At 42.8% G+C, this 27,534-nt stretch overlaps 1 protein-coding gene across 1 annotated transcript; it reads left to right on the top strand.

Annotated features, from left to right (window-relative positions):
* Positions 1-1,808: 1,808 nt before the first annotated feature.
* Positions 1,809-8,310, top strand: CUNH11orf87 (chromosome unknown C11orf87 homolog). Its single transcript, XM_032991080.2, has 2 exons — positions 1,809-1,933; positions 2,335-8,310. Exon 2 carries the CDS (start codon positions 2,483-2,485, stop codon positions 2,957-2,959), a length of 477 nt encoding a protein of 158 aa, XP_032846971.1. The 5' UTR covers positions 1,809-1,933; positions 2,335-2,482; the 3' UTR covers positions 2,960-8,310.
* Positions 8,311-27,534: the final 19,224 nt, after the last annotated feature.

Below are 27,534 nucleotides of genomic sequence, written 5' to 3' on the forward strand. Positions count from 1 at the left end.
TTAACTTCTGCAATAACCACATCATGAGTTAGTAAATTATTTGTCTTTGAAGTTTATTCAATCCACAATTTTGTTATTTCTGCCATAAATAGGGCTGATATCCTAAGATATCTTTATGCCTGTATTACAGCTGCCAATGCTGTTTTCTGTGCAAAAGACCATTCTTATGTTCTTTTTTTTTTTTTTTCTGGGGAGAAAAAAAAAAAAAATTCATCATCTGGTAACTCCTGAATGGTACTCTCAGATCAGCTTCTACAACTTCAAAATCTAACCCATACTTTTGGGATTAAGTGGTATCCTTATCCCACCTTCAGTTTAGGCTAAAGGATTCAACAGAGCCCAGCCAGGGAGACCAGTGCTACTGGTTTATCTGACACCCTTAGTTGCTTCTGAGTGGGATCAGAGATGCTCTCCAGTGGCACAGGCCCCGTTGAGTGACCCTCATGCCCCCCACCCTGTTTTGCAGCCCCCCACCCAGCTGTTGCTTTGCAGAGAACAAGTGGAGGAAAGAGGGAATGGCCTGAAGGTTGCTTTGCTGTTTCAGCCTTCGGTCTTTGTTTTCCCCCCTCAGGCAGTGCGCATAGAGCATATACATTAATGCAGACCTCAGATGTGCACGTTGGAGAAAGGTATGGTGGAAGAAAGGGGTGTGGGCACAATGACAGTGAGGATAAGGAGGTCTGGCTGGTGTGCAAGAGCGTGTGTGTGAGTGTGCAAGGAATGCTAGTCTGAGAATGCACCGGGGAGGTGTGTTTTGGGCAGACGCTGGGTATGTACCTGAGGGAGCTGAATGAGAGGAGCAGTGGGTAAACGAGTGGGCAAGGGTTTGTCTTGCAGTTCTGGACCAAACTTCTTTCCTCTCCGTGCAGCCTCTGCAGCACCCCTCTAAAGCATCGGACTGTATCATTCTGGGGAGTGGAAGGACTAATGGGAACCTCCATTCCTCTGGTTTCAGAGGAAACCTTAAATTGCAGTCCCTTTGCAAATGATTGGGACTATCCGAACCGGGTTGAATGTAATTCATTCCCTGTGGTGTGAGACTTTTGCTGGAACAATCATAGAGTTATTAGTCACTGGCCAAATTTCACAAGCTGTGGTGCATTTATTAGAGAGAAAAGCAGTACAGAATAAATCTATCTTGAAACAATAAAGTGCTTAAGTGCATGGTTTAGCAGTTCCTACCCACCTCTGAGAGAGGTTCTTGGCTATCAGGGTCAATAGATCTAACAGGTCTCTGTTCTTGAATGAAGGTTTTCCCAACTCACGTCAGAGCACATCTTGTACAGGTTTTTCTCCAGGCTTTTCAGGTGTCTTCAGGCCACCAGAAAAGACTGACATTTCCTATTTTTCCTTGAAGTCTTGTTACTCAGATTAGGGTTTACTCTGCCCGCAGTGCCCGGGATTAGTCTGGCCACGGCGCGTCTGTGTGGTCGGGGACGCGGGTAGAGGCGCTGGCTGCGGCGCACGGGGCTGGCGGGTATTTGGGGGGGAAGAGGGGGCATGGGCCGGTCTCAGCGTCTGGGCACGCAAAGAGCAACGGCGGGGCGAGGCGGGACGGGATGGGGGGGTGCTGGACCGCGGCGGGGACAGTGGCGGCGCGCGGGGGGGCGCCGGTGGCGGGGGGGGGAGGGGAAGGGGCGGCGCGGGGGGGCGCCGGTGCCTGCGAGGCCCGTCCGGGGGCCGCCCCCGCCGCTCCCCCCGCCCCCGCGGAGCCGTGCGGGGCGGCGGCGGCGAGCGGGCCCGGCCGCGCTGCCTGACGTCACCGGCCGGGGCGGCTATAGGCTGCGGGCGGCTATAGGCTGCGGGCGGCTATAGGCTGCGGGCGGCGCTCCCCGAAGCGGCGGCGGCTCCGCTCTGCGCGCTCACTCCGCGCTGCCGCAGCCCCCCGCGCCCGCGGCGCCCGGGCGCTCCCTCGCTGCCTCCGCCGGCGCAGGTAAGGGGCTCCGGGGCGGGCGACCGGCACCGCGGGGCTCGGCCCCGCCCGGCTCCGGCAGCCTGGCCCCGCCGGGGTGCGGGGGGTCTGGCAGCGGGGCCGCCGCTCCCCCTCTCCCCCGCTCCCTTCCCGCGGCAACTAGTCGGGGTGAGCGGCCGGGCGGTGCTGCCCGGGATGCCGAGTGAGGTGCCAAGTCGGTGTGGCGGCGCGCTGCCCCGTCGCTGCCCCCGTCCCGCCGCCCCGCTGCCGCCCCCCGGGCGGGGCGCCGGGGCGGCTCGGAGCGCGGCCGGGGCGGGGCGCGGGGAGGAGGCTGCCGCAGCCGCCGGCGCGGGGTTTTGGGGAGGGGGGAGCTGCGCAGGGTGGGTGCCTCGGAGCGCTGATGTGTCCGGCTCCCTTTGCAGGCTGCTCTGTCACTTTAGAGCGAGCGTCAGGCTGAGCCGGCGGCATCCCGGGCATTTCCAGGCAGCGCCCGCCGACAGCCCGGCACCGGTTGAAATCTCGGCGTCTTCAGAGAGGGGAGGAAGATCCTTGTCTTCCAAAGCCTCCTCAATGAGTGCCAAGCTCTCCAAGGAGTTGAGGCTGTCCCTGCCACCTTGTCTCCTGAACAGGACATCTGCCACCTTAAACACCAGCAGCACCTGCATCACACAAGTGGGTCAACTCTTCCAGTCCTTCTCATCCACCCTGGTTTTAATTGTCCTAGTCACCCTCATCTTCTGCCTGATCCTCCTCTCCCTCACCACCTTCCACATCCACAAGAGGAAGATGAAGAAGCGGAAAATGCAAAAGGCTCAGGAGGAGTACGAACGGGACCACTGCACCCGCAGCAACAATAGCAGCAGCCAGCACCCTGGGACGGGGGTGCAGGGAGAGGCACCCCAACGAAGAGACAGCCGGATGGGAAGACCCCCCCAGGACTCGGAGATCCAGCGCCCCTCTCCCTCGGCAGCCCCGAGCTCACAGCAGGCACGGGCTTGTTTGGACACAGCTGGTGTGGGGCTCCTGCAGACAGTGATTTTGTCATGATGGTTTGGGGGAGACCCCACGAAGGGACTGGTTGGTGTTTGTAAATACCTGAGTGATTATTCTAGTCCCCGAAGAAGAAGAAAATGTTGCTAATTCAACTGAACGAACAAGCCCATGATCTAAGCGCATGACAGATCACATTGCGTTTCTCATTGACTGTGCAAGGAAAGGATGCGTCTTTTTACTGGAGAAGGAGCTGCACACAGCTACCAAATATCAAGTCATCCACCTGGAGGAGAGGGTCAGGGGTGGGGGGGTTTCTTTTCCCTGGACATCAGTACCCCAAGGACCAGGATGATCCCACTCTCTCGGGATTCCTGCTGCACCCTGGGTCACCATTGCATGGCATGGTTTGGGGAGCGGGTGAGTGGCATGGGGGGAGAGGCAGGTCTGGCGGGTGCCTTGGAACCCCCTGTCCCCTTGAAGGAGGGCGACAGTCTGCTGTAGTCGCTCCTTTTGTGCTAGGACCTATCCCCCTATCCTACCCCTCTTGCTCCTTCCCAGGACTGGATATTGTTTTGTGTAGAAATGGCCACCCCTGGTTGGGCTTAACTGCAAGCCTGCGGTCCCCCGGCCCCGTGCCCCAAAGCTGCAGTGCTGCGCGCCCCACTGTCTGGGGGGATGGAGCCAGCTGTCTGCACAGAGCGATGCCTGAGCTGCTCTCTCCCCTCAGATCCCTTTATCTTCTAATGCCCCCCCCCCCCCCCCTCATCCCCATCCCCACGCCACGAAACCTAAAGCCCAAACCCAGTACGGATTGGTGTGTCAGGGCAAGGTGATGTGCAGTAAGGTGCCCGTCCTCTCCCAGGGGAGGGGGTCCTTGTAATTCCTGTTGGTCCTGAAATAAATCCAGTTCTGCACCGGGCACCCTGTGCTGAACACCTGCGTTTACAGCTTCGCCTCCCAGCAAGGAATCCTGTAGTACAGAGCTGGCTTCTACTTTTTTAGGCTGATACATATTTTTAACCCTCCTAATCTAGTAGACAGTTAGGGACAGACAACAAGTTTCTCCCCTTTTTCCTCTTGGGGGTACAAACCACACAGTTGTGCAAGACGTCTGCTCCTAAACCCTGGCAAATATTTATTTCCAAAGTGGCTGGTGTAGTTTCTCCCTGGCAAGCACCAGGAGTTTTTTGTCTGTGGAGGCAGGTGTGAGTGGCTGCTGGCACTGTGTGTGTTGGAGGAAGCAGCGCCGGGTACAGAAAATGCGGCTTTGCTTAGCAATTAAATCAATGACCATTACTTGAAGGTGCCTTAACAGAGTGCCATATCCAAACTTTGAAACATCTTATGTGGTATCGTAGCAGAGGCAGCCCTCTACTGTGCATATTAGCATCTAAAAAATACAGCAAAGAAAAAGCGATCCCAAGGGATTTCTTCTTTTTTTTTTTTTTTTTTTTTCCCTTTCTATCCTGGCATTCAAAGTGATCTGAGGAGATAGTGATAGTCCACAGTTTTTAATGTTTTGTATCCACTTATTCTCTCTCTGCTGTACTCTGCCTCCCAGGGTGGCTGTTAGGCTAGAAAAATCCCAGGCACATGCACCAGGAGGTCTGGGGCCCTAAGCCAGGAGTGAATGCCAGTAACCAATTTAAAACGTGGAAAGAGGGTGGCTGAAGTGCTCCATAATTGTCTAATAGCCCCAAAATGCAGGGGTTTCGGGACAGTGGTTCTTGTTACCCAGTTTTATCCCTTTCCAATCTTGCCTGGTCTGAAGGGAAATTGCTGTTGAGTTTGGATCTGTGCCTCTGGCGTTTTAGGCAAGTACTGTATCATCCAGCTCAAGGAGCTGCTCCACCCGCTGAGGTTCGTGTGGCAAGCTACCTGCGGCCGAGCGGTGTTTTTGCACGTTGCGGTTTGATGGGAGCGATGGCTGACTCTGGCCGCCAGCCGGTACGGTCAGATGCTAATGGCTACTTCGTTGTTGCTGGGCAAGGAAATTGGCTTTGTTTTGTTTCCCCTAATAAAGGATGCATGAACTTTTGTGTTTAACCTCCTTATGCAACTGCAGCACAGTATTGCACCACAGGGAATAGATTTAGGACAACGAAGAGTGTTCAGTGAACAGTAATGGAGTTTCCTGATCATTGATCTCCACTAAATAGAGAGATATTACTTTCCCCTTTATTTTGTGCCTTTAAAAAACAAAACAAAACAAAACAACAACAAAACACAGCAGTGTATAATTTTGAGTTTTATAAAAGCAATAAGATGTTCTAAATCACTCCAGTGCATTTCTGGTTGATGATTCCACTTCTTTGGTGTCTGAAGTCAGACACTCTTCCTTCTGCCTTATGCACTCAAGGCATGCAATAATTCCCCAGAAGTGTACTGCTTGTCACATCTCATTGCAGTTATAAAATTGCCCTATTTTTGAAAAAAAACAAAAAACAAAAAACAAAGAAGGATGGAGACATATATATATATCTTTATATATATTATGGATATACAGGTATATATATTATTTATATAATCTCATGACACTAAAAGTAGTTGCAAAAATGTAACTAGAATTAAAATATGTTATCATGTAAAACTCTATCCTCTGTTAATTAGCTTTGATTTAATACTTTAATATCTCTGTATTTATGTAAATCTGTGTAAATTATGTGGTCTATAAGTAAAATTTCATACTGAATTTAATTTTCTCAGAACTGTGAGCTTCTTGTGGTGTCATTTAAGGTTTTTTATTTCTAAAGTCAAATTATACAAGATATGAGAAGTTATAAATTCCTATTATCACACGGAAATACTGCAATAAGTTTTGTGCATACTCCCAATACACAATCCTATCTTGAAGTATTGCAAGCCTATGAGGTTTAATTGAATGGTCTCAGGAGATCTGGCTGATACAAGCAGGACATGTAGGTTTTCATTTTCATGAAACAATAAGCAATCTAGGGAATAGATGTGGATTTTTAAAAGAGAGTTTATGCTTGGAGGTTCTGTCAAATCAATTGCTTCAAAACCCTACAGCTACAGCTAAACTTCTGCACTTAGCATTCAGTATTAATAAGGCTGATGCTTCTTTCCCCTCCCCCCTTCTACTTAAACTAGAAGTGTAGGAAATTGTTCATATTTCTAAAGCATACATTTTCAGCTAACTGTGAAACTGCCCAAAGGGTTCTGAATATACATATTTTATGCAAGTGTAATATCTATGTATCTGTATCCATATATTTAAATATTTTTGTGTAACCTTTTCTACGATATTTGATAGAGATGTTGGGTAAATGCTTGTACCATTCTTGTATGTAAGGAAGGATTTATACCCTCTCAATGCGGACATTCTTTTTCCTGTGTATTTGCACTGCTTTCGGCAAGTTACGATGGAGACTGGGCAGCTGAGTGCTGACTGCTGGAAGCACAGACAGCCTCTCCTCTGTTCAGGGGCACATCCTCTGGCTGGATTTTCCTGCTTACGAATCGGAGCTGGTTGCCCACTAGCATCCTGCATGTGTAAGAATAAGAAGTGCTGTGGTGCTCAGCAGTTCCTGTACGGTCCAGCCGTCGTCCCGTGGAAGAAGCACGACAGCAGCAACTTGTTCTGTAGATCCTAGTGAGAACTGCGAGCCTGCTGGGCGATGCAGTGGCAGTGCCGGGGCTGGACTGGAGAATCGGCGATGCCTTGTCCTGCATTCCCATCCTTGGAGGCTGCTGTTGCTCCAGGGCTTCACCAGCTCCCACCCTTATCAACAGGAGTGGCTTCCACTGACCGACAAGGGACTTGAATCCCATCTGTGGACCACATGGAGGGTGACACCTCTCCACCACCGCTGGCCCTGCTCTCCGCATCCATCTCTGCCGTCTCCGTGGGGATGGAAACCAGTGCATCCCACAAGGGCTGGGATGCTTCAGCCTGGCAGCACTGGGGAACCGGCGCTGCTGCTGTCAGACCCCTTCTGCGGACTGAGGTGTTTAGGTTTCTACATGGATCCTATGCGGATCATGGACAGGGAATGTCATTTCATTAAGCCGTGTCATTGCATCATTTGGTTTTTGTGGGGGTTTGTCTACTGCAAATATAGTCTCAGATGAAATTTGCAGGCTCTCCATCCAGACGTGATTTAGCTTTTGATACATTTCTCTCAGACATATATCTGTATATATAGATATATATCTTGAAAGAAGTGCTGGACAAAAAGCAAAGAACAGAGACTCCACATTATAGACAAAGCTGTCCTATGACTGAAAACTGGGGAGGGGTGTTTGCTTTTATTTTAAATTAATTTTAATGATCACTATCTTTAATGTAAATAGCAAATTACTCTGTGATTAATGTTTTCCATAGCATTTCTGAGTAGTTGCTGTCTTGTTTCTGGAAAACTATGTCCAGTGTTATGAAGCAACTGTGCTTTTCTTCTTCTATTGTTATGAATACGAGTGCAGCTTTTATGTAGGGAGGAAAAAAAATATGATTTGACTCTTTAAACAGGGCTGAATTATTTTAAATCCAGTTATAGGACTTGGTTGCTTTTTTTCTTTCTAGTGGTTATTCTCTCTGCACGTTTGTATTTTTTCTATGGGTACTTGAAACCCTACATTTTAATAAGTATGCAAGATATGAAGGGAAAGAGGAAAAATGAAGTAGGAAACTTTGTTTTTCCTCTTTTGTGTAAATAGCAAAATTTATAATGACTTAGATACCATTTCATTATATCTCTCATCTACATAGAAGTTGGCATGACGCATACACAAAACTTTAATAACACTTTCATTTATGTTAAAAATTAGAATTACTTTTATCCAGGACTGACTTTCTCATCTCTTTCTGTTATCTAACTCTTTTTTCCCCTGAAGCCAAGTTTTCCATCTGATTGCTAAATAAATTTCTAGTAGAACAGAGCCTCCTTCTGTTTTTAGTCTTTTACATGTAGGTCTCTGGTCTGAATCCAACCAAACTCAATAGTGCAGAAAGTGTGTTACAAACTTGCAAAAACTGGATGGTGTATGAGCCTTGAGGAGAGAGGTGACTATGACCAGCAAACAGATGAAATGCCTGGCAATGGTAATAGCTTTTCTGTTTTGAGTTGTGGAAGTGTAACCTTCCCATCCACTGGATGGACCTGGGTGAAGGGGGACCCATTTGAGCCACAGCAGAGGCAAGTATCAATCACCTTCCTGATACCGTTGCTCTAAAACATCATTTTCTATATGACACCAAATCTCATTTCTGTAAATTATATGTAATATATTTCTTATTCAAATCAAAGAAGTTTTCATTGCTTCATTGGTACTATATGTTCTCAGTGGATAACTAGAATAATTCATTTTCCAATCCTTTCAACCTAATGCCTCCACAAGCATCAATTTTGTATGAGTTAGGAAATGAATAAATATTTGGATCAGAACACTGTCAGTAAAAATTGCCTTTATTTATATAATCCGATGTTCCAGTTGGCTTTTCTTTGTTGTTTTCTTCCTTGAAATTGAGTAATATAATCTGTTTATTATTTTACTTTTCTAAAGAGGACAAAGAATCTGAAGCGAGCACTGTAAAATACACCTATACAAACAGAAAAAGATTTAACATTGTATGGCAGAACAAAATCATGTAGGTTTTGTTGGTTTCACAGTAATTCTTTGCCCTCTGTTTTTCCGACCCCCTCCAATCAGGCAAAATTTTTACGTAAAATCTTCTGAAAGAACTTACATATAAGAGGTAGATTGCTTTTCTTTAATGTTTTTAGCTTTGCTTACTACACAGTCAATGAAAAAGTACAGGTTAAAACTTTTCAAACATATTGTAAAGTAAAAATAATGAAGTATCCTAGGGGATTATGAGTATTGTAAATAAGGGGTGAGTAAAGATGGTTAGAATCAGAAAACATTAGCTCTATAACACAATAAAAGCAGCATGTGCTGGAGGATGAATTCATGATTGTAAACAAGCGCCTTTACATTATATTCCTGGCTCTGTCACTCACACATTGTGAGGCTCTCCACTTCCAAGCTACTTACGTAGTCAGCGATATATAACTTATCTATTAAACAAGGACATGGAACCTGCAAATATACAGCCATGAAATTAATAAATTAAGCGTCATATACATTTAAAAAATACTGATACCGTAACACAAATTAAAAGAGTCTTTATGCTAATCACCTAGCTTGGATTATTCAAGTGCTTTCATTTGGCAGCGAGGTCCAAGTGATACACTGCACAGCTGTGAGATGGATGGCTGTTCAGGCTGCTTGAACAGTCACACCGAGAGGCTTAATTTAATTTTTAAGTTGAAGTGGAATACATATTATGAAGGAGAGCCAAGGCAACTAATGTTTATTTTACCATTTCATCACTCATAACACTTTTTTTTACCGTGCAGAAAACAGCCTTGTGTGGTTTTGAGCGGTGTGCTGACTAAGGTAATAAGAATATAGGAAAAGAAAGTTCTTGTGAGTAAACCCATCACTGACGAAATTCATGGCAAAACCTCCCCAAATTTGGTGGGGCCTGGACTATGTCCAAGATGATACCACATCTCACTCCCTGCTGGCTGTTCATCCCTCGCCAGGGTCATCAAACTCTTGATTTCTGCAGTTAGTATTTCTAGGGCACATGGATGTTCTTGCCTTTTGACTTATGGTCCACACCCAGATCCTGTGGGGGACAGCAGAGGATCACGTCATGGGGGGTATCTATATGTGACATGTTCATGTTCACTTTTCTTTAGCTGTAGTTGTGTCCTGCTATTGTCTCTGAATCTGACTCCCCACTAGAGAGCCTGTCTGGTTAGTCTTTCCATAGGATGGGCTAAATTGGCCAGGCCTCCCTCTTTCTTCCTTCCAATGGGTAATCTCAGCCTACCTCTGACGTTATAAAATTTCTCTCTTTAAATGATCAGTTGGTTTGATATCTGCAAAGATACTGTAGGACTTTGCCCTCATCTTGATCTCGTATTGTCACACATTTACCCATAGCCTAACCATATTGAAATAGTATCAAAATCTTTGTAACAAGGCAGAAGCTTTTGAGAAAGTGCTGGGCTTCAAACAGACTGAGAAATCCCAGCATGCTTCCCAACATGGTCCACTGGATCTTGGACAACATCACATTTCCTGATTAAGCTGCCAGCCCTAGACTACAGACTGAAACTTTGGAGAAATCATAATTCTTTTATATCAAGAACACCACTGTGAGGAAAAGTATCAGTTACTACAGAGGGGAAACTAAATAAATGAGAGGATGTGATGATAATATGGTTATTGCATATGCAAATATATATGTAAAGCATGTGAGACAGACAAGGTCAACTGAATATCTAGTAACAGCTGACCACCCGGTCCATTTTTTCTTCTTTTAAATCAGATTATCACAGTCCATTCTTTTACTTGTGTTCTTGATTGCTATTAGGCATATTCTTTTTCTTTGCTACTCATCTGGAAGTATCAGTCAGTCAGCCTCTGATTCTCTATGAATACCAGCTGAACTCTTTAAAGTCTATTTGTTTTCATTATAGAAATACAGTTTCTATTAAGCCATCCTTTTGACAGGCCTCAGCAATAGCATAGAGGATCCTTTGCTTCCAGCATGTGTTAGAGCTTGTTCAGTCTGGCAAAGGTGATGTGTAAAGGAAGACAACTGTCCAGATGATCATATGGTGTCACTGCAAAAATCCGTAAACAGTGATTGCATTTGAATAGAAAGCAAGAAACATGTAAACCTTGACAGCCATGACTTTTTACCTATCTACAGTGAAGCAAGTTCAAAACACCTCTGATCACCACTTGAATTCACTTATATACCTCTAGAACTGAGCTGACTATAAGGTCCATTACCTGTGTGACAGAGCTTCTCTAAAGTCAATTCCTCTTGGGGTAAAGGGATGATGATGAACCCAGTGGAGGAGTGGGACAGCTTCCAGAAAAACTCTTGAGATTGCTATGCTCCAATTAGGCCTCCTCTGTTTTTTTTTTTTTCAGAATATTTCTTCTAATGCTCTGGAAAGAAGAATCTCAAATTATGTCAAAATAAAGTGAGCAACATGACATCATAATCCATGTGAGAAAGCTGTGCTTCTGAAAGACACCAGGTTGACAAATCTTTATTTGTTCATAGCCTGGGGACTTCACCACCAGAGAGTCATGCTGCTTCTCCAGTGATGTGCACCAGTTGTTGCAGTGAGGGCCCAGGAGGAGGAATTCAGATTCCCTGGGCACACAGTCCTCATTCAGCTCCTTCAGACTGATGGAAGTGGTGAACTTGCAATGGCAATAGCTGTCAACAGGAAGATGGAGAGAAAACACTCACTTTCCATCATGTAAGGCATGGAAAAAAAAACAACTTCTGGAAACGCAAAGATCTTGCTGGGTTAGCACTGGTCATTCAGTAAGGAAAATCTTCAGACCTTAGCTTGAGTAACATCTCAGCTTAAGGAGGTTTCCTTTCACCTCCCTGTCCCCTGTCCACTGCCAGCACTCTTCCAGACCACTTTATCCTAATTCAGTTTTAGGTCTTTGCTAATTTATTTTACTCTGAAGCAAGTTATGGTACACTTGCATGGATGTATAGTGAATGAGTTAGAGAATCACAAGGGAGCAACAACCACTCCATGTGGCAATGGAGTAGCATCAGCAAGGGGAAGGATGCAGGGATACTAAACCCTTCAGCACAGTTTTTGAGCAATGGCTTAAAAGTCCCATTTAGTCTATGTGGTGCTTAATATCCATGTCGTGGACTTCTGACATTAGAATACAGATAGCCTGCTGTTACTGTGGAGCTTCACTTGGCTCTTGGGTACTGTCACAATGCCCACAGCCTTCTTCACACCCCATGGTGTCCAGCTGCATTAGCTTACTTTCTCCCTCTACTGTTTAAATGAGATCCCTCATGTTTCCCCAAAAATCCTCCTGCTCCCCTGTATGTCCAGCCCCATACAATGTCTGCAGCTCCCACTCATGACCTTATGGGCTTGCATGTGGCATATGTGGAGCCGCATGGATGATCAGTGCACACAAGGTCTCAGTTATCCCTGCCTTCCTCCCTGGGCAGCCACCAGCATGGGCTTGACCCCCAACCCAGCAACTCACAGATCTTGTATGGAGTCAACACCATTCAGGTGTCTGCTTTTCCATTAAACATAGTTGAAATTAGACAATGAATGCAAAACCTGTTGAGGGAGGACAACTGACAGGCAGTTGGGCAGCGAATGTGCCTGCACAATAATGCAGGCGTTAGTGAAGTAAGTTATTTTTTATATCTCATGAATTGTAAGTAAATTTCAAGACTTTTCTGGTGCTTGACTCATAATTTTGAAATGTTTGGATTTGGCAATGCTGCTCAACAATATCTTTGAAGCCCATCTGTGCTGTTTATATTCTCTTTCTTCAACCCCCAGGCATTGTCTGTTTCCTTTGGTTTTCCAGACTGTAATCTTTTGAAGCAATAAATTAGGGGTTTGTTTGATAATTGTGATGGTTGTGTGGAGCTTGTTCAGAAGGTGAATCATAGATTTCTAACACTAAAAGGGGATCTGGAGGCTTATAGCTACAACATTATCTACAGTCTGTCACAAACAGGATTTTAATCCAGTAATTCACATCTCCTGCCTGGCAGGTCCAGTGGCACAGAAGCATTCATTTTTTAGAGAGAGAGTCGTAGCTGATTTCCAGCTTGCAAATGCTGGTGAATCCAGTTCATACTTTCATAAGTTGTTTTAGTGATTACAAAAGTAGCCTAAGAATAAAGGGTTTGTCCCTTCAAGGCAGTATTTTTTAATATATAGAATGAAGTTCGAATATGCATTAGTTATTAAGACACTGTTAAAAACAGACATCTGGCAAGAAAGGTAAGCCATCTGTGAAAATACAGTTCCTATTACATGTAGTAACCCAAACAATGTCTCAGCTATAAATTCACAGCACTGGGAATATAAACAGAACTGTGTCTTGGGGGAAAAATATGGGGAAGTGTTATATATGCAACCATGTACCTACTCAGAAGGTGTCAGCTGAAATAAATGAGATGTTTGTGGTTGCTGTGGAATTTTGCCTCACAAAATAAACTGGTTTTATAGATTTACCCTTCCTTCCCCTCATTGTTTCCCCCTTATTCCAATGTCTCTTTAGCAAAAAATTTTTGTGCTGAACCTCCAAATATTTGTCTGTGCTTCACTAACAGCAAAGCAAGATGAGGTTTTTTTGACCTGACACTGAATTGAGTGGATCAAGGGCTGGACTGAAACCCTACCAAAGTTAATAGGAAGTTTACATCCATTCCAATGGGATTTGGATTATATCAGAAATATTCCTGATGAATACCTCATAGTTTTTAGGGTCTAGTGTGCAACAAGCTTGTCATATTTGCAAGTTCAAATAGCTTTTTACAGTTAAGAACTATTTTGTCTGTAGATTATACAAATTTATCTTCCAAAGAAGACTTAAGAACATAGAATTGTCTCATTAGATTTCTTAAAATTAAGCCTGCCATTTTATGACACTTTTTAGGATAAAGTTACAGGGATCTGTAATTGTAGAGGAGAAACAAATAAAATATAGTAATATGACTTCCCAACGTTGCAGACAATTTCATTTTGTCTGAGAGTATGCAGGTTTCTTCTCATCCTTCCTCCTATGAACAGTGCAGTGGTTGTAGTGCTAGCAATTGAAAATTTTATTCATGGATTTAAGGGGTTTTGCAAAATAAAACCATCAGGTTCTAGGGCTTTGTTGCAAATGAATGTCCAATCCTTTCTTGCCTTTGAAGACAAAGTCACATTGGTCTTGGTGACCAGGGAGAGGCCCAGCAGCCACCAGTTTGACGACCTGGGTAAAAAGCATGATGCAGAAACTTAGGGTTCTCCAGACTGACTGGATGTGGGCTGGTGATTTTGGACTTGAATTGGCCATCCGGAGAGTCAAGACACTTCTGTTCAAAATTAAACAATCTTATTATTTCAAAGATCACTGCAGTCGAAAGTTCCTTAGTGGGCTGCATGAAAAGACAGGGGCCACATACGGTCCATAGATTTTTGCCTTTACCTAATTATAAATATAACTTTAAATGTAAATATAAATGTAAATATAAATAAATATATATAAAATAAATTGTATGATATATATATGTGCATGTATGTATATCATTGGTATGCATATATATATGTATAAATTCTCACACACAGATGTGAGAGACTTCTCTTGAAGCCCAAGATTTCAATTTTCAAGTTTTCAGAATAGTTTGGGGTTATTTGTTCTTTTCTAGCTGCTACCATCTGTATTCTCAATAAAGAATCATCAGTTGTTGAAACTTCTGGCTTTTTATAAGAGTTTAAGCAAGTGGCATCAAAATAATTCTCTTCCAGCTTAGGCTGAGAAGTAATATTCATTTTGGTTTGTCCTAAGAGAAAGAGAATATCATTCATGCTTATCAATTAATATTTCCTAGGGTGTCTGATAGAAACAAGTCAATGTACTGAAGCAAGCTGGCATTTTTCTTTTAATTGGTAAATAATTCAGAAAATAGCCACAGGATAGTTCAGGAAACATGCCTTCTAGTGAGAATCTAAAAAACTCAATCTGTTCTACTTATCCAAGAAAAAGCTGAAAGGTGATTTCAGCACAGTCCTATATGGGAAAGATATTTTTCATGGGGGGTAATTGGTTAGAATAGAACAGAATATCCTGATGTGACACAAAGTGTGGAAGCTGGTGCTGTATAATATAGAGAATATTTTTGATAGTAGATATAATGAATTTGGCTTTGGTAAATTCTTATTGTTTGAACTGTCTAAATCCACATGCTATTCTAAAATGTCATTATTTCTAAAGAAGTTACAAGGCTGATGCAAAGATTTTTGGTTAATGATATTCCTCAGATGGATTTCTACAGGAGATTGGACAAGATGTTTATATCACTTTCCTTTAGCATTCAATCCACAAAATATATTTTTCACCAGAAAATAAACTTTTCGTGTAAAGGATGTTTTTTGTTTGGTTGGCTGTTTTTTTTTTTTTGTTTTGTTTTGTTTTGTTTTTTCCCAGAAAATTTCACAGAAACTGACAATTAAAAGAAAAAAAATTTCCACATTTTTATGTCACATGCATTTTTGTTATAAGGCTAGCATTTCCTGGCGGTGAGGGTTTATCCTTTCTTTCTCCTAACAGAACTTCATAACACATGCGAGTGATAGAGGACTTTCCATATGCTTGACAAACGCTTTTAGGTGGATAATGGTAAAGGCTGCCTCAGACAATACTCCTGTCTCTGCTCCTGCACACTTCATTTCAAAAGATGAACTGAAAGGTTAAAAAATGTGTAAAGAAGTCCATTTGGAGCAAGAGGATATCACTGGATTAACTCAGGGTTTTCAATTATAATTAAGGTTGATCATAAACTGAAAATATTGTGGATTCAGAAACAGCCTTTCTATAGATTGAAGACCAAACTTTACAGTTTACTGGGTAGGAACAGGATAACAGCCCTCCAAAAGTCATCTAGTGACACTCTCTGTGTGCTCTTGGAAATCTCCCAGATCAGCAGGATGTATATATATACAGCTAAGATTGAAGTTTTTATGCAGAGTTGTTCCCATGGTTGTCTGGGCCCAAGTAGCCTGTGTTCTTCCTTTGCATGATGTTTGTTGTACAGAGAGAAAAAGGTATGACCCAACATCACACTGGAAGAAAATGGCCACCTGTCCTATAAAAGTGGACTTGTTAGTACGTATAAATTCATGTGAACTAAATCCAGTAGTCTGCATTAAGTGCTCTTAAGACTTTTGCTGCATCAGCTAACCTCATGGATAGATGCAGGAGTTGCTTCATAAGTCCTGAGTGATGCAGGTCAGCTTCAAAGAGCTAAAGCACTGAACATGTTGGAGTAATGGAAGAAGTTACTAAAAGACTCAAAGCCTTTGTGCTGTGGGGGTGTGGTGTTAAGTGGAAAGGAAGCTATGAAATGAAGAACAAAAAAAAAAAATGGGTGGGAAACTTCTTCCAGGCTTTGCTTTTCCTGATGATGTCTCTGAGCCACTGGTAGTGTCTCATGACTGTTGGCAGGAGCAGCAGACTCTGAGAACTTGGGAAACATAACACAACAGCTTAATTCTTAATGCATATCCAGGGTTAAGCAGCAACTAGATGTGGGAATTTAGATATGCCTTTGGGACCACTGCCCGCTTTAGCCACATAAATCATTTGTTGGATGTAGACCAATTACTACAGTAGCAGGCAAGACCCAAAACTTGCAGTGTCCAGGTCTTTTATTTGATGTAGCTTTAAACATCGCCCCAGTGTTTGACTTCGTGAAAATTGTCTCCACCCCCACTCAGTTCTATATTATAGCAGATACACTTATTAAGAGTGGCTTATATCCTTGCATAACCTCATATCCTAGCTCAGATTCCCTTGCAAAACAGATGTATTCACTCCCCACGGTTTTGTCTTGCCTGATTCCTTTTTAGATCAAATCTATAACAAGTTTATAATGATGTGGTTATCTATCTGTATAATTTAAACTATAAGTTCCTTGGGGTAGTGACTTTGTTCACATGTACCAGGCACACAAATGGTGCTGTGTAAACACAGAGGACATGCCAGTAATTAATAACATCTCATTTCAGTTCCAAGGACAACTTATACAAGTGGGGGGTATTTTAATACTAGCTGTTTGCTCTGAGGACTGTCTTCTATGTAATGCAAAGTGAGAAGATCGTTCTAAGTGTATGGAATTGTTTGTGACATTAATTCAGTCCCAGATGTGTGGAATTGTTCCAATATGCTAGACTGAGAAGCTGAAGCCATTGAAAATTAATATGGTGGGTTTTTAATGTGCTTGATTATAAGGGAATTATAACACTTGCTGAAATGTTGTCAGCTGAGTTTAGTTTCCAGTGGATTTGTTAAGCAGGAAACTCATGGATGAGACTGTATTGTCCTGGACTTTGCTTTTCCAGCAACATTTTATTTCCACTACAATATTACCACTACAGGTGATATTTTTTGCTCACCAAAAACAACAAAACATTTGTAAACGTCACTGTCTGTGGGACAGTGATGTGCTCTTTTAAAGGTTCTTTTCTATAATGAGAGTGATCTCAATGTCTGTCACTGCTCATAAATGACACAGCTTACAAGCTGTCCGTTCTGCTGTAGCATTGCCAGCAGTGGCAAAACTATCTGTATTCAGATGTAAAAACATGTGGTGTGTTGCCCTTGAAGACACAGAATAACGGTGACATTGGTCTGTAAATCACTTAAATAATGTAAAAAACACTGCAGATTTTAGTGTGAACTGTAGGCAGATGATATATTCACAGCTCGGGAGACTGAAGTCTTCAGTCACTTCACTTGGCTGCTGCAGCTTGTAGCTGCTCTGTGGAAACTAGCTGACAGCACATCTGGTATGGTAGAAGGGCATCCACTTTTGGTGTCTAACCCAGGACAGTGGGTGAAGAAAAAGTTCAGATCTTCTGCTTAAGGCCAGTTTGGGCTTACAGATTTCTCAATTATAGAACAGAATCATACAATGGTTTGGGTTGGAAGGGACGTTAAAAATCCTCTAGTTCCAACCCCCCTGCCACGGGCAGGGACACCTTCCACTAGATCAGGTCGCTCAAAGTCCCGTCCAGCCTGGCCTTGAACCCTTCCAGGGAGGGGGGCAGCCACAATTCCTCTGGGCACCCTGGGCCAGTGTTTCTCTACCCTCACTGGAAAGAATTTATTCCTTATATCTAATCTAAACCTACCCTCTTTCAGTTTAGAACTGTTACCCCTTGTCTTATCCCTACACTCCCCGATAGAGTCCCTCCTCATCTTTCCTGCAGGCCCCCTTTGAGTACTGGAAGGCTGCTATAAGTTGTCCCTGGAGCCTTCTCTTCTCCAGGCTGAACAACCCCAACTCTCTCAACCTGCCTTCATAAGAGAGGTAGGTGCTCCAGCCCTCTGACTGTCTCTGTGGCCCTCCTCTGGACCTGGTCCGTGTCTTTTTTATGCCAGAGGCCCCAGAGATGAACACAGTACTCCAGGTGGAGTCTCACGAGAGTGGAGTAGAAAGGGAGAATCACCTCCCTCAACCTGCTGGCCACACTTCTCTTGATGCAGCTCAGGATACAGTTGGTTTTCTGGGCTGTAAGTGCATGTTGCTGGCTCGTATTCAGTTTTACATCCACTAATAATACCCCCAAGTCCTTCTCTGCAGGGCTGCTCTCAATCCACTCATCCCCCAGACTGGATTTGTGCTTGGAATTGCCTCAACCCATATGCAGGACCTTGAACTTGGCCTTGTTGAACTTAATGAAGTTTGCACAGGCCCACCTCTGAAGCCTGTCAAGGTCCCTCTGGATGGCATCCCTTCCATCCAGTGTGTCGACTGCACCACGCAGCTTGGTGTCATCGGCAAACTTGCTGAGGCTGCTCTCAATCCTACTGTCCATGCTGCCAACAAAGATATTAAAAACACTGGTCCCAATACTGTCCCTTGAGGAATGCCACTTGTCACTGCTCTCCACTCAGACATTTTGCTGTTGACCACAACTCTTTGAGTGCGACCATCCAGCCAATTCCTTATCCATAGAGTGGTCTATCTGTCAAATCCATGTGTCCCCAATTTAGAGACCAGGATGTTGTGTGAGACAGTGTCAAATGCCTTGCACAAGTCCAGATAGACTTATTTCTGAGACTCTCCTACTGACAAATCATCTGCACCCACTATTGACCTCACCTTGAGTCAGCTGCAGAGGACTAGCGCCATTGAGCCCTTGAGCTCCGATACTATTGTATTTAGCCTCATGTTTTTGCATTGGTCATCTGGCAGAATGAAGAGATGCATAAAAATGGGTGCTGTAAAAGCTACTGATCTGGATGAGACATCCCAAACTATCTAGCTGCAAATACTAAGAAGGACTTAGAACACACCTTCATTGCATGCTGTAGTCCTCAGAAAAGTTTTAGCCATGTGTCAACTCTTCCACCATTAAATCATGTCCCTGAAGGGAAAGAGAGAGAGGTGAAGATAGTCACAGTGGAGACAGGGATGGGAAAAGATGAAGGTAGGATGAGTAAATGACCAGCAAGCTTCTTCTCACAAACACATTGTAATTGAAACCAGACGCTGGTGCAATAATAGGAGTTTCTTATGTAATGCTAAATACTACTATTTTACTCTAATTTTGATTATAACTTTTCTGTTTTGCTGAACACTGTGCAGAAAGCTTCTTACAAATGAGCTCTTAAGTGCATCACGTAAAATTTGAGCATGCCAGAATAATCTGCTCATTTCAAAGGATCCGATGTACTGAGGCTTTTTTCTTCCTAACTGCCCATGCAGTGCTTCGGATTGCTTATTAGAGCAGTTATATAGAATATTAATAAGAAATGTCATGCTTTTCTATTAAATTAAACTAGCAGTTTAAAATTCAGATACTTTGTATTATATTGTTTTTTGAATTGTGGGCTGCTAATGAAGGAAACATATTCAAAGTGATTTTTAGATCATTTTTACAAGACAGCTAATGCTAAAAGACAAGAACTTGAATCATTGCATTTCAGTACAATGTTAATGCAGATACTGTTCTGGATGGTCATAAAATGAGCATATATATAGAGACAAGCTGTAAGATTATGGCACTGTAACTGCCAAATTTAAAATCTGAATGGTAAACAAAGGAACTTGTTTCAGGCCTTGATAAAAAACTGTTCTAAAAGGACAACTGTAATGAGAACAAATGTTCATAGATCTGCCCATAGATCTGTTCTGTATGCATGGATTTTCCATATGTGATAGAGGAGTATAACCATGGAACAACAGAAACTAGGCCTGAAAAAAATATAATCAGCTCATCAAACCTGTGCCCCTTTCCTCCTGTATCAGAATGAGGGACATATCTTTCATTGGTGAGCAGTTCATTAATCACTGATCACATATTATCACACTTGGTTGTTCTAATATCATGTATAAATTCTTCCATAATTAACATGATTAAACTGCACGGCTTCATAGAAGTTTGAAGTGCATTTTTATGTGCCTTTTTCAAGGACAACGCAACAGTCCCTATTTGCAAGTGGCACTCAGCTTTGACAAAAGTGTCCCTGAGGAACTGAAACCAATTTGAAAGGTAGTGTGTTACAGGTTCTTGTCAGAGTTGATCAACAGAGCTGTAAGACTTTCCTATTGTAGTTCTGGGGTCAGTGCAGCTTCCTGCCAGCCTGGGGGGGTTCAAAAGTGATTTCTCATTTCAGTCCCTGAATATCTGAAGTCTGGACTACCTGAAAAGAGTTGTAGATTTTACATAGTTTCTGAGGGAAAAGAAAACTGTTGACATCATCTCACCCTTGTACATAATAAGGGGTGAGGACTCACATTTGGGAGGAAGACGTGAGGTCTTCACAGCTATTCACACTAAGACTGTCAGTGGGACTTTCAGTGTGACTTTCAACGGACTGCAAATTAGATTTATGTACATTTAAAGGGTAATGTCAGAGGTGTAAAGACTCTTAATGTAAATGGAATTTCTCTGATCAGGTGTGATGCCTCAGTCTGTATATGACACACACAGAGCGCATGCATGATTTCTTAATATGTCCCATGATAGACTCTGACAGCATTAACTGAGTCTGAAGACAGTACAGCTACTCTTCATAAGTCACTCATTTCTTGACTTTTTCTCTGCATATCAGTGGGTTTTGATCACTTCCTGATCATGCTGCACAGGTTTCATTGGGACTATATGAGATGTTGTGCAATAAAATCTCCTGATCCTCTACAGTACCTTCACCTGAAGCTTGCCTTTCCTCCAAGTCACCTTCAGGCCATGGAGAGCTTTCAGTCCTGAGTTCCCTCTAACTCTTGCTCTGTTACTATCAAGAACTATCCCAACCAGCCCTCTCTGCTTACATCCTTAAGGGGAAGAGCCTTGGGAAAGGCCAATTCTTCTGAAGAAACTTGGTCCTCTGGGCATGGATTCTAGTCGTCGTATCTGGTTATCTATAAAAACACAGTCCTTGTAGCAGAAAGTTCATAATCTAAGCAGACAGAAGAGTTAAAAGGTGGGCAGAGAGACAGGACATGGAATTGGAAAATCATCTGTCTAAGGTCACAAAAACGATCAGTGCTAGAAGTGGGAATGAGAAAATAACATCCTGGGCTCTCTATCTCAGTGTGTAGGTGACCTGCCAGGGCTTTTGCAGATGTCTAAACATCAAGTACATTTTAAAATGGATTTTTCCACCAGAAAATAGTTTCCCAGTCTCCTCAGGTTCTTATACTTCCTCCAACCTAGGCTTTTCATTTTTACCATCAAGTTGCAAGATCCAGTCTACCTAACACAAACACATAAAAACAATAGTACAAATACGTAAAGAGAGTACCCACAGACATTGGTGCTTCTTCCCTAAAGAAGTGCTGGAGTGAGATGCCTGTTTGGATTGCTTTTGACCTGTTTTGTCTGTAGTCAATGAAGGTGATAGCTATCAGAAGGGTGATTCAGCCTCAGATTTGAGACAGTTTAGGTAAATGCCACAATTTAAGTGAGATGAATTTGGGTTCTGTCATAAGAAGGGTGCTTTGGATCTCTGCACAGTGAAGAGAGAGGTGACCACTTCCAAAATGCTTATCACGACCAAATGCTTATCACGACAGAGCGTGACTGATAGATATGAAACATATTAACTGGCATTCTTTACAATTAAAAGAAAAAAATATTGAAGAGTGATGACATCTTTTTCCTCCTCAAGATTTTGTCCTTCTTCAGTGGTGTAAGACAAAAGGAAACAGCCAACCAGTTCAAATCCACATGGCCATAAAAAAATTTGTAAACTGGTCAGAGGACTCATCTGCTGGAAGGATCCTACGTGGTTTCCCTTTGTTTTCTTAAAATGTTCAGCACTGTCAATTGATTTAAGTGATGATAAAACTGTTCCTGAAGCCTTCAGCATATTGGCTGCAAACCAGATCCAGTGCTGTGTTTCATAAAATGGCCGTGTTTCAATGATAAACATAGCCAAAGGGGAACATTTTGGTTCAAGTATTTTACAAAAAAACAGTGTATTTTTTCTAATTAGTTGAAATCTGCTTTAATAGCACAAGGTGATTTTTTCACAAAGGTTTTCTTCTAGTTGACAACTTTCTTTGGGTCTTACAGGGGTGGTCTGAAAGACCCCCTCCATTCTTGGCTGACCATTTAGAGTTAGAGTCAAAATAATGACAAATGCTTTAATCATATTGAAGTCAACAGAGATAGGAGGATTTGGGGTGTCCTCTGGATTTGCCCTGATGTGTTTGGCTGTTGGCCAATATGGCCTGAAGCTGGAGAATTATGAGTGTCCCCAGGCACAGGAGCTTGTGGGGTCTGGGAAACAAAGGGTGAGGACACAGAAACTTTAGGGACATTTGTGGTAAAGAAGAAAATCTGGGTTACTTGTACAAGAGAAAGGAAAGTGGGGAGTAATGGAAAGCATGGGATTCTTTGAGAAGGAATGACAGAGCAGCACAGCAGCACTGATGGACCGAAGCAGAAGGAAGAGTGAGAATGGCACCATTCTACTTATGGGGGCAGGAGGGAGAGCAGAACAGGTGAAAGGAAGTCTTTACCATTCCATCCAAGACAGAGGGCTACTAAACCCCAAACCTCTCCCCTACTTCAGCATGCTACCAGTGCCCCCCTTACTGGTGCTGTCAGTCAAGCTCAAGTCTGTGCTCCTTCTGATTGTGTACAAGATCACACTCCAGTGCAGACTGTGGGTGAGCTCTGGGCCACTCTGGCAGGGAGAGCCCAAGTTCTCTGTGTACAGTAGGGCTTTTGCTCAGCAACAGGATTAGCACAGCCAAGACTCCTTTCATTCATTTCTCTTTTAGCTACCTCGAGCTCAGCTCTTCTGAAACACAGTGCAGAGGTATTGAACCTGAGGGTGCCGTTTCATGGTCCCTTTGATGTGACTAATCCATTTGCTAAGTTGTTTTTTTCTGGGTTTTCAGCTAGATCAGTTCCCTGATCTGACCCACCATGCATCTACACAGCACCTTGTGCTGGCACAAGGGAGGGAACATGTCTGGGATCAGAGAGCAGGGGGTAGAACTATCCCTGTAGATAACAACACAGATTTAGGTCAGCTCAGCTCAGTTATGAAGCCAGAACTGGATCTTCAGGGACTCACAGTCTGCTCCATGGACGCAACATGGGTGTTGGCTTCTCAGTGTGAAAATATTGTCCTCAATCACTGCCTATGTCAGTTTTGTCACACGTCAGGCATAGTTGATCAATGTTTGTGAAATGACAGATGCCACAGAAATCTGGATAAAGATGTATCAATTTAGATTAGCTTTGAGTAAGACACTTAGCAAAGCATCAAATTCTTGTGTATTCTATCACTTAAGCTTTTCAAGCAACCCACTCATTGTGTGGCAGGTTATACTTTACAATGATACTAATGCCAGAAGTATTCAAAAGAACCTCTGGGAGGTGGGTTCATGCTCTCAAAATCCTTTGCAGTGACTTGACCCCCCAAGTTTGCAATCTGCTTTTTTGTGTTTCTGGAGTGCTGAGCACAATGGGTCTGTAATTGAACAGCATAACTTCTGTGTATAAGCTGATGCAGTAACAGTCATAAATAATAGTAAAAATAAACTCAGGTTCTTAATGGCCTGCAGACAATAACACATTACAGTGCAATATCCTACAGTATATGAAGTAGGAAAATTAGAGACCTTCCTTTTCCCTATCTTCCATTTTTCTCATGAGGGAAAAAATTATATGGATTTTCATATGTCTTACACATAAAACACTGGGCTCACATTTTTTGTGGCAGTGGTTTAATTCAATTCCTCTTGGAGATGAGATGACACCGGTGGATATAGAAATCTCACCAGGGGAAGGAGCTGCAGCTGTTGACTATGCTGTGAGAGATGCATTTTGATAATGATTATATACTAAAAGTACAAGAGTGATTAGATTACATGAAATACCATTTCTTTTTATATGAAATTCTAAAAATGAAAGGAAACTTCCATTTATTCCTATTTTTTCTTTCTTCCCGCATGTTAAGCTCAGACTTTGCAAGACTTGGAGTGTGAAGGTAGAGTGATTATTGGCATGTAAAATACAGTATGACAAACTGACATTACCATAGAACAATAATAGAGGAAAGTACATCTTGATCTTCAAGTCAAGATCCCTCCTATTGCAGGCAAACATGTCTTTTTCTCTCTTTTGTAAGCATATCAAGCTCAGATGGTTTGTTGGTGAAAGCAGGTGGGAGAAATAGAAAAAAACTGTAGTGTAGCTGAATGTTCCATTGTTCATTAAACCATCATTCATAATTTAATGGTAATGATTAGAATGGTTGGTAACAGGAGTTTGGGAAACATATCAAAACAGAAATGACAGATAAAAGAAAATCTAAACAGAAAGCAAAATCACAGGCTATATTTTTTACAATACCACAGAATGGCTGTGAGATTTTTGTTCAACTTCTTTCTTGCAGGTAGAATTTCTTAGTTCTAAGCAAATGAAAAATTCAAAGAAAAATTTTATATTATATTTACAAATGAATAGGATTATTGATACTTAGACCTGCCAAAGGAAATCAGTTATCTAATCTAACCAATATACTGTATGATCCTTTTTCCATGGCTAAGATGTCTGGTGGAAATATAGCTGAAATATAAATCCAGCAGCTCAGATTCAGGAAAGAAAATTAAGGAGTTGTTGGTGGCCTTCTGTTAGTCCCAGCAGTTGCCTGGTAACTGTCTAACATTTAACTGTGTATCACCTGGCTTCTAAGGACCGTGGCATCACTAGGAAACCTGGCATCTGCCATGCTTTACATTGAAAAGCAGAACTTCATGGCTGGGTTATTATGATTTTTTGTCATAATCAGGGAAGATATTTGGCTACACAGCTGAGATGCTTATGGATGCTTATGGTAAAGAAATTTAAAATATTGTATAAACTACAAAACAAACTTGTTTTAAAGTATGAATATTTCACATAAACTATTTCTGCTGTTACAATGTGGTATTCTACAGTTTCTTCTTTCTTTGGGTGGTGTAGGTATTGTCTTTAATTTCTTTCCTAATATCTGCACCTTCTGAGCTCCACCCAAGCTTGACATGAGACTAGTACCCGAAAACAAAATGCATTGACAGAAGCTGTGATATGGATACTCCTGAAATTGAAATCTGTCAGGCATACCTATATCATGAAATAAACCTTGACCAGATTCATAAAAGAAACTGGGTTCAAAACTTCCCAGGGTGCTTGATGCTCCATTTTGAACAGATTTTAGGGACTGTTTGTACCTGCTATTCTAATGGCAGTGCTGCGAAGGCTGTGAATATGTAGATGGATATAGATGGGAATACATGACATAGGTATTTAACTGGGTGAAATCTGTGTTCTACTAACCACAAAATCATAGAATTATTTAGATTGGAAAAGAACCTTAAGATCACCAAGTCCAACTGTAAATGATTCTATTGAATTGAGCAATTAACCCAGGGCTGCAAGCTGCTCCCCTCTTTTATCTTCTGGCCACTGAACACTGAATCTGAAGGCACTGCTGCAAAACTTATTTTGGTGCATTGGAAAATCTGGCCTGAGGTGAGGGTTTTTTCAAACTGTTCACTTACAGATGCTGTGTCAGGTTACTGTGTAATAGTCATCCTAACATTAATTTTCTGTTCTTATAGTGGTCTGCTTTGCAGAACCTCAGAGAGGCCTGAACACACCAGTTAATTAAGCTTCACAATACCCATGTGGGTGCATTGTTTTATTGTCTTAATTGTACAAAAGAGAGAAGAGAATCACAGAGAGATTAAGCAACCTAACCAAGGTCACTTTGTTAATTAACATTAAAAGTTTATTTTAAAAAAGAAGGCAAGCACATCACAAAGGTAAGTGAAGAAAAACAAAGGTAAGCTTAGGTTTATTTGCCATCACAAAACTACTTGAAAACTCTTAAACTTAGGGATTTGGTTTAGGTAAGCTCCTGAAGGGGGAGCAGAATCAGAGTGCTGATTTTCCTCACTACAAATTTTACTCAGCTCTCTTGATACTAGAAAGATCTTGACTCTTCCTGTACTCTGTGTGGGCTGACTGGAGGAAGCAGCCTATATGAAGACCAGATAAACTTATAGCTATGCGTTATGTTAGAGCGTCATTGGGCACAATGGCAGGGGAGGTAGTCCCAGTAACCTACTGAGAGACATGAGCATCTCCCCAGACTTCGACTGTCACAGGGAACCCTCAGCCCCGGGGGGCTGAGGGACACCCATGGCGAGAGGCTTTCCAGAGCACTTTTTGGGCTGAGAGGCTCATTGACTATGGAGTGGGTATGAGACAACACGGGATGCTGGGGAAGAATGTTTTAGGATGATACAAGATTTTTTATCAGATATTCAGGGGAGGAACCCAAGGTGGGGGATGGGAAGGATCAAGGTGGTCTGGGGAGGAATGAATGTGCAAAAATAAAGGGGAAGTAGATAAAAAGATTATGTGTGTCAGAACACTTGTCTGGCACCTGGTCAGAACAGCCTGACCTGACTTCTCATTGAACTTTATTTCTAACTGTTTTCTTGATTGAGGGACTGTGTATTCTGTGTGCATGGGGGTGTCACTGCCAGCCATCAGTCGGACCATGCATCAGTGTCCATGTGTCTGTGGTGCCATCAATGGGAGTGAGTGAGGGTACATATGTTTGTGGGGGATTGCTAGTGAAGATCAAGCTGGACTAGCTGGTGAGGAGGTGACATGATCTGGGAGCCAGGGGGTTGTATGTCTGGAGGTGAGACAGCATGAAGAGTTGGCCACTGGAGGGGCCAGGGAGTCCAGGCCAACCACGCAAGAGGCCACAGGGAAAGATTCACATCTTACATATTTAAACATTTTTCCTACTAACAGACCTTCACCCTGAGCAGCCAGAGAGGGGAACAACATAAGGCTGTTGCTGTTGAGTGTGTCTCTTGTTGTATGTGGCTGGCAGTATATATGTACATATGTGTTGTATACGTGTGTGTGTGCCTATGGGAATAAACACTCAGCCTCTCTACTGGCTGGGATTGGGGGCATGGAGCTGCAGCAGCCTCACCTCCATTGAAATACTGATTCAGCAGCCCCTGACAATAAATATGTGTATGTGTATGCATAACTATATATGTATATGTGTGTATACATGCATGTGCATTTATATGTGAGACACAATTCTGCTTGTGAGTATTCCTGTCACTCAGCTGCATTTTTCAGATGGGAAGAGGGGAGAAAACTGAAAATTAGGGGCATATGGGAAATCCAATCAGCCATTACTGCTGACACCAAGGATGTCTATACACAGCTGAGCTATCTGTCATCAAAAAAGGTGGCATCAAAGGACACAGATAGTAATTTGTTTCAGAAAGGTCAAATATTGGCATGTGTGGTCCTTCAGGAAGCTAAAAAAGCCTCATTCTGCAGCACTAGGAGCCAATCTTTTATATGGCTTATAAAGCTTTCCAAGCACTATTTTCTAGCATCGCAAACAGCACTCATCTAAAATGCTTGGAGAGGGAAAACTTTTGTCAGCAAGCTTTTTCTCACATCAAACCAAAAGCAAGCAAGCAGAACATTTTTACATTTTGACGCCTGCACTTTATGTGCAGGGCAGGGAGT

Source organism: Tyto alba, unplaced genomic scaffold (genome assembly GCF_018691265.1).
Source record: "Tyto alba isolate M040663 unplaced genomic scaffold, T.alba_DEE_v4.0 Super-Scaffold_2, whole genome shotgun sequence".
Classification (NCBI taxonomy): domain Eukaryota; kingdom Metazoa; phylum Chordata; class Aves; order Strigiformes; family Tytonidae; genus Tyto; species Tyto alba.